The sequence below is a fragment of the Lolium rigidum genome, unplaced genomic scaffold, assembly GCF_022539505.1.
Source record: "Lolium rigidum isolate FL_2022 unplaced genomic scaffold, APGP_CSIRO_Lrig_0.1 contig_25976_1, whole genome shotgun sequence".
Taxonomy (NCBI): domain Eukaryota; kingdom Viridiplantae; phylum Streptophyta; class Magnoliopsida; order Poales; family Poaceae; genus Lolium; species Lolium rigidum.
This window is the reverse complement of record NW_025900056.1, coordinates 1-8,025: the sequence shown is the minus strand read 5'-3', so window position 1 is coordinate 8,025 and position 8,025 is coordinate 1. Positions and strand designations below refer to the sequence as shown.

The window sequence follows — 8,025 nt, the reverse complement described above, 5'->3', positions numbered from 1 at the left end:
GGCCGCCTGTTTCTTCTCACTTTCCGCCGCTCTCCATCCAAACCACGCGGGCCCCACGCAACAGTCGCACAGTCACACTCCCTTGCATAATCAGCGCCCTCACTGACTCACTGCTGCTGCCTTCCTATACAAAGCAACGCAACGCACGGCAAAGCAGCCATCACCACCTGCCGTTGCGATCACGCACCAACAAATCCATCATCGCCCGCACCAACCCAGCGAGAGTGCTGAGCTTGGCGAGACCCGCACGCCACGACACTCTGCTCTCCCACCAGCGCTGGTGAGTGGCATCCATCGGTCGGTCGGTCGGCATGTCGACGGCAGCGTCGCTGCACCAGAAGCCGCACGGGAGCGGCGCCGGAGGGTGCTGCAGCATCGCCGGGACGGTGGAGGTCGTGGTGGCGTTCACGGGGGTGTGCCTGGCGCTATACGGGATGATACTGTACCTCGACTACCTGTACAAGCGGTTAGGGCCGGGGCCGGGCGGCCTGCACCGGACGACGGGGTCCGGCGCTGCGGCGGGAAAGAGGGGCGGCGGAGGGGGGCTCGACAAGGCGGCGCTGGCGGCTATGGCGCCAGTGTTCAGCTTCAAGGTGGAGGAGGAGGCGGAGGGGCAGGATTGCCCGGTGTGCCTGGGCGCCATGCAGGACGGCGACGCCGTGCGCGCGCTGCCGGGGTGCAGGCACGCGTTCCACGTCGGCTGCGTCGACGTCTGGCTCTGCACGCACGCCACCTGCCCCGTCTGCCGCGCGCGCCCTGCTCTCCCGTCTCCGGCGCCGTCCAAGGCCCGTGGAAACGCGACGGACCAGCCCGCCGGACGGGAGCCGGACCTGGAGAGTCAGCTATAGCCCGCGCACGCCGGCCGGTAGCTGTCGCAATCTGTAGTTATTATGTCTATAATTGGTGAACAGTGAAGTACTAGCTATCCAGATCACTCACTCTGTAATTATGTCTATATCTAGTGCACCAGTACTGTATGATTTTTATTTCCTTTCTTCCTTGCACCAGTATGAGAAGTACTACCAGCGTCGACACTTTGGAAAAAAAATGTCACAGGTTCAAATCCTGTCATCCCTACCTATTACTTCATTTCTTCTTTATGGGCAGTAGAAAAGAAGTCGATTAAAGTAAAGTGGGTATAACTTGAATTTGTGGAGACTATACGTACGTGAGATATGTTAGAAATAGAAAAATATTTTCTTTTTGAATAAATGAAAGCGCTCTTAGTTCAGTTCGGTAGAACGTGGGTCTCCAAAACCCGATGTCGTAGGTTCAAATCTAGACCAAAAAAGAAGATAACTTTCCGTGCTAGATTGTTCCATTACGAGACAAATGGTCTTTAATGATATCGTGCGGTTCTGCTGTTTCATCGTACACTCCTAGTAGATTGACACTGTTAGTTAAGTACTCCTATTCAGTGGTAGCAGCTTACCATATTTTAGTGCGTTGTTCTAAAGTGGCCAGATCGATGAGATTGACGCTTCTGCACTACACGACGAGTTTTCCCCAAGCCTACCAAATACTACTACTACTAGATTTAAATGTGCGCCTTGGCGCACGATCCCGTGAAATTCGTGTAGATTTACATTTCAAAAATAAGCAAAGCTAAAATTCGTGTCAGAATTTTTTTGTAGACCCTTTGCTTATTCTACAAAACAAAATCTCCCATGTAGAATAGCCAGTTTATATGTTTCAAAATACAAGCAGCTAATTATCAAAACAACACGATTACAAAGAGGCATGTTCCATTCACAACTGTGGTAGCGGTCGGCCCACACTCTAGTCTGAGTGGATCTGTGGATGTCTTCTCTCTCACACCTTCTCACACAGTCCGACCGATAGCCGGGCAGCCTGCCTTCCTTGGCCCCCTATCTCCTCCATCCCCCGTCCCTTAGTCCAACTAAATCAGATCTAATGGCTCAGAGGCAAAATGCAAATATGCAAGGGGCAAGCAGATGGAGAAGACATAGAATCAAAAAAAAAAATGAGGCAAGATGCTGAAAATCTTAACATCAGTAAACTTGGAAAATAGTACAATGTGGATACAGAATTAAACACAATAATAGTTATGTTCAAAGATAAGAAAAATACCATGACATTTGGGTTGAATGAATACAACAGAGGCAAAAAAAATGATCGTAAAATGGGGAGGACGATTCAAATTCAAAGATAAGGAAATTTTAAAGTAGGAGCTTTCCTAGAGATCGGAACCTTTGATCCGGTCATGGCAATTCACAACAGCCATATCTCTTTCTTTGCTTCCTCCCAATATGATGTGACCACCCCTGTAAGCGTCGTGTTCCATCTAGAGATAAATGGCACACATGTGCAAACTGGCATTTGTACCATGCTCTTGCAAACTAAAACAGATTTGCACTACAACTGGAGTGTACAGAAAAGAACATAGTTGTGTGCACACACACATATCTTGGTATGCAACAGCTCATCTACTATGACATGATCTTATTTGCATGCCTAGCATGACCTCTTGTAACCCCACATAGAGAAAGAAAATGAATATGGCAAATTATTAGTTGAGAACTCACCAAGGTGGATGGAGAATAGTGGCACAATGTCCTGCCCTAAGTGAACAATAAACCAGACATCAAACTGGATAATATTTATTACTTGCACCAGATCATTTAGAAGCCTCGAAGTAAAGAAATATAATTACAAATAACTTGCCAAGGCAGATGGTTTCTAAAACACCATATTTAGCACTACATGGGGAAGGATATTATAATCACAAAGGTCTAAGGGGAAATGGAGGAATGGTAAGAGCCTATGATGGAAATTGAAACCATATAATTACTACACTGTAATGTTAACATCAAGTTAATATTGTTGCTTGCAATACATCTGGTGCATCATATTATCTTTCTATATACATTAGTAAGAGATCCAAAAAATTCTCTTATAAAAACAGAGTAACAAACTGACCCATTCATCATGGTTCTTGAAAATATTGTGTGTTGCTAACCCTAAAAACACATGTTAATAATCTTAATATACACTATAATATAAATCGAAACAAATATGCGTCTAGTCCTTATAAGAGACAACAATACAATGCAAAATTAATTTACGGAGACTGCAAGAGAGAGTAGAAGAGATAAACAAAGCTCGTGCCGTCAGTATCCAGGGCAGTGAGGTAAAAAAATCATATAGATGAGATCCTTGTCGAGAGCTGCGACCATACAGTCCAGAGTCTGCATGTTCAAAGTTATCATAACACAATCAGAGTAGCCTTTGTACACTTCTGAAGTTTAACCTTAGACTCTGGAAATTTATTTACACTTCTGAAGTTTAACCTTAGACTCATCCTGCAAAAAAAATAAGACAACAAGTTCAACAAAGAAGCATAGGATGAAACACCTATTTTTTTACACAGGCGTAATTTTTTAAATGCATGATAAAGAAGAAACTCTATCAATACGTATGCAATTAAAGTATTTGTCTAGACTCTAGCGCCATTATTAAGAACGGTATCACTTTCGTTGCCAAAAATTAGTAAAAAGAAGCTCAACAACAATATTTTAGAATAAATTTCTAGTTCTAGAAGCACAGCAGATCCTCCTTGGATCTGAGGCCTTGACCTGTAGGCCCTTATCCATTTTGTTCCCAAGTAGAGATACCGTCTTAAGTCTTATCTCTTCTAGAAGTAGCGTCACATGAAGCTGGTTTGATCTGAAAACAAAGCGGCATAAGCTATATATGAGGTTATAATTAATTAGTTAATACGGTGAAGAAATCAAATTATTTAGGGTGCCTCACACACATGAATCAACTCACTTGTCCCTGGATTCCTCCATTCGATTGAAGAAAGGTAATGCATGGAATCATATTTAATTTTCAGCTAGAATTTCATCTATAACTGAAAATATCATCCATCATAGGTTTTATACACAAATAAAAAGATCAACTCAAACTCTGAAGAATATTTTTAATGAAGAAATTCATTTTCTGCTACGTGGATCTACTCCTTACACCACTGCAATAGAAAAACAGAGACATCTCCATGTAAGTTATGCCACATCGTGCAATATATTTGTATCATTATATAATAAAATTTCTGCCATAAACAGTAACAACTAATAGATGATGGTTATACCATGCTCGTTATGCATACCTGACACATCAATGCATGAACCCAATATCAGAACCCTTTTATCTTGTTTACTTCACTTCTTTTACGATGGAGTAGACACCCTACCAAGTAGTGCCGACCTAAGAAAAAGAAAAAAAGAAAGCTTGAGCCCCATCTATCAAGAAAACCAATCAACACTAACAAGCAGCAGCATCAAGCAATATGCGTTGTACGGCTGTTGATCCATGGCTAGCAGTTCAGATTCAACATGATGAATAGGTAGAAGCTCTATACCACGTCCGTGCGCGCTCAAGGCCTCAGGCCCATCCATACTGGACTCGCAGCGGGCAGCAGCTAGTCATGCCAGATTCGTTAAAGACAGTTCTCTCTAATGAAAGACAAGTAGATTGAGCCGAAGGCAAAGCATTACGGTTACATAGTGGATATGATTGGCCGTGTAGGCTTAATGGATGAAGCATTTGCAATTATGGGCAACATGAGGTGTGAACCTAGTATACATTACACTGTATTGCATAGACCACATAAGAGTAGAGAGCATGAGAATCACTCACACAAAAACTGCCCTAACCAGTTGATAGAATCAGCACCTCTGCAGGAAGAACACGAACATGACACAGTTCAAACAGAGGCCAAAGACTTTGTTAAGCTATAATAACCTATTTTTGCATCTAGGTGAAAAAAATAAAAGGCAAACATGTACGGCAAGAAACACGAATAAAAGGTTTCAGTTTCGACAGGATAAACACAAAATCATGCATAATAATATATGAAGAAACAACACTCTTGGCAAATTAGCACCATTTGTGGCCAGTTTACTCAAAGATTACCATACAGTATGTAAAATGACCTCAAGAGATACTTCTAGAAAAGCAAGATTATCAAGACAAAAAAGTCTACTTTCCAACTGAGCTAGTAAGGGTAGCAAAAAAAAAGAATCTACATATTTCTTTGAACCTACTACTGAAAACTGCATACGTTGATCCCATTTTAATTTAGAAAATACTCACCAAAGCATTTTTTTCTTTTACCTGTTTCATTTGTAAGATTTTTCAAGCAGCCAAACCGAAAGGCAGGGCCTGTAATACACCTCTAATCACCATAGAGAATCAAATTCATAGATGTGAATTTTAAAATTAAGCCTATGGTCTGAATGTTGTAACGGTGAAAAGTCTCAAAAGTATTTACCTATTTGCACATTGTGAGGGTGTACCTCATGCATGTGTCATATGCATTTGAGCTGACAAGGTGAGGGTGCAGCAACGATAGAAAGATCTACAGATTGAGTTCTAACTATTTGTTGGCTAGTTGAATCTTGAACATAAGATGATAGTTGCACATTCTGTCCCTGTTTCCAATTATAAATAAGTAAATAAACATTTAGTCTCATGATTATATTATCTAGAACTGTAGAAGGAAAGAAAAATGCTGAAACTATATGCAGAAAGTTAAAGTATCCATTTGGAAAGTTCAATGATAAGGCGGAGGGGGGCGCATTGACGCCTAAAGCGGACGATTTTCCAAGGCAGAGGGGGGAGCCTTGACGCCTAAGTGACGCCTTTAAAACCATGCCTCGAAGGCTCATAATTGATCGTCAAATCACTGCCAACACGATCTTGGATATTTGCAATAATGTCAGCAGTGGCCCCAAACTGCCAATCCTATTGAACTTTCTCCAGAAGTCAGCTAATAAAGACAACACTATGCGAACCGCTGATCTGGCAAGCCTAAATGGGTCCTTCAAAAGACAGAAACATGAATTGGTTTCTGGGTTAGCAAAGAAATTTTTGATGGTTTATGCCGTGAGTGAAGTTACTAAAAGGAAGTATACTTTTCTAGTCAGTACATACGAATGTTATCTCCGACCAGGTGTTGTACAGAGGGATTGAGCAGCTTACCATGACTAAGAAGCAACTCATAATATTATACCAAAATGATGTAAACGATTGATATGATATGCATTAGGATGCATAGCCCGCTAAAAATTCATACTTGACTTCTATCATTCTTCTCTACAGATTATTCTAGTAACAAAAGCATTTTACTTTTCATAAACCAACAAAGAGAAGAAACATGATATACCTCCTTTACAAATACAGTGCCAAGTGAAAGGGTGAGATGCTGGGCCAACCTCCTCTTTGACCATGAAGAACCAGGACTAAATAGAGCATGTGAGAGGGAGTATCAGGTGGAGCAGATTGCCCAGGCAAAGGGCACAAACATCCCTCCAATAAATTTCTACGAATAGCACGGAGGCACCAAACAAACCTAGCATTGCAACAAAAATGTTTATTAAAAATTGGCAGCATATCATGTGTACCTAGATCTAACAACCATCTGCATGAGAACAATTTAAAAAATATAAAAGCAAGAAAGGAGGAACAGCCAGACCAACAACTTGGAATAGTTCCGCAAGATCATGAAACTGACAATGAATATCACCACATATTGTAACATGGCTTGTCACATGCTGAAAGCAGGTAAAAGTTGAAAAAACTAAAACAACATCATGAAGCGACATCTGGCCTCTAAAATGCACGGCTACATCCGCATCTATAATTGGAAGCTGAAATATTAGCTTCTCAATATAAATCCAATCTTTATTTCTAGGTCAATTCGAGTAAGAGAGAATTTGCAGGGAATGTTCACTTTCAAATTTGAAGAAATAAGAAATACATGATGGGATACCCCCTAAGATTGATTTTCTGTTGTAATAAAGTATTTGCATCATATGCAAGTGGTAGCCCCAAGGTGTCACATACACTAAAATATGACACCTAGTCAAGGAGGGTTTAACCTAGGGATTAACCTTATTAGATAGAATGAATAACTTCTGCTAAAAAGCCTTCCATCAAATATAAATAAGAGCCTTTCTCCATTGCATGAAGGCTCGACAGCGCAGATACGTACCACCTAAAGGCATAGCACTGTGTTGTTCCTTGTAAGCTTTACAACGCAAATATTAACGCATAGCACCTTTGGTCTTGAAATTTGGCACTTCTCATAAATAAATAATGGCTGGGCATCTAAAAATGAAGGACAAAATAGAGAAATTATTTATTTATACCACATATTTATAGCCCCAAGCATCAGTATACTGATGTAAAAAACATAGAAGCGATAAAGAACAAAAACAATTTAACTTTGAACCCCTGAATCAAGATCACTTCGGGTAACAATAAACCAGTTTTCAACATTACACTACAAGAAAAGTTGCCATGGCCGACGAAGTTGAAGTCGCGCCGTGGTTGCTGGTGTACCATGGCCGACGATTTTGGGTCCCTCCGTGGTGCATGTCAAAACTTTTTTTTTCTCGTTTTTGAGGCCACCTAGCCCGACGAAAGCGGCCAAAACGTCGCGTATGGTGGCCCGGGACGTGGTGCATCGCGAATTCTCGGGTTCGCCGGCCGAGTCAACGCAAATCCGCACCGCCCAGGTGTAGGATAACGTTGCATAGAAAACAAAAAATTTCCTACCGCGAACACGCAATCCAAGCCAAGATGCAATCTAGAAGACGGTAGCAACGAGGGGGTATCGAGTCTCACCCTTGAAGAGATTCCAAAGCCTACAAGATGAGGCTCTTGTTGCTGCGGTAGACGTTCACTTGCCGCTTGCAAAAGCGCGTAGAAGATCTTGATCACGATCGCTTCCGGCGCCACGAACGGGCAGCACCTCCGTACTCGGTCACACGTTCGGTTGTTGATGAAGACGACGTCCACCTCCCCGTTCCAGCGGGCAGCGGAAGTAGTAGCTCCTCTTGAATCCGACAGCACGACGGCGTGGTGTCGGTGGTGGTGGAGAAATCCGGCGGAGCTTCGCTTAAGCGTGCGGGATGTGGTGGAGGAGAGAGACCGCTAGGGTTTGGGGAGAGAGGGGGTTGGGCGCCAGCCCTCTAAGAGGTGCGGCCAAGGCTGAGGCTT

The 8,025-nt window shown here is 42.5% G+C and overlaps 1 protein-coding gene across 1 annotated transcript; it reads left to right on the top strand.

Moving 5' to 3' along the window:
- Positions 1–311: 311 nt before the first annotated feature.
- On the top strand, positions 312–848 carry LOC124680713 (E3 ubiquitin-protein ligase EL5-like). The gene has a single exon (XM_047215767.1). It carries the CDS (start codon positions 312–314, stop codon positions 846–848), a length of 537 nt encoding a protein of 178 aa, XP_047071723.1.
- Positions 849–8,025: the final 7,177 nt, after the last annotated feature.

What these genes read in the sequence shown, in the direction of transcription:
- LOC124680713 (XM_047215767.1), top strand. Translation starts at nt 312, where the DNA reads ATGTCGACGGCAGCGTCGCTGCACCAGAAGCCGCACGGGAGCGGCGCC.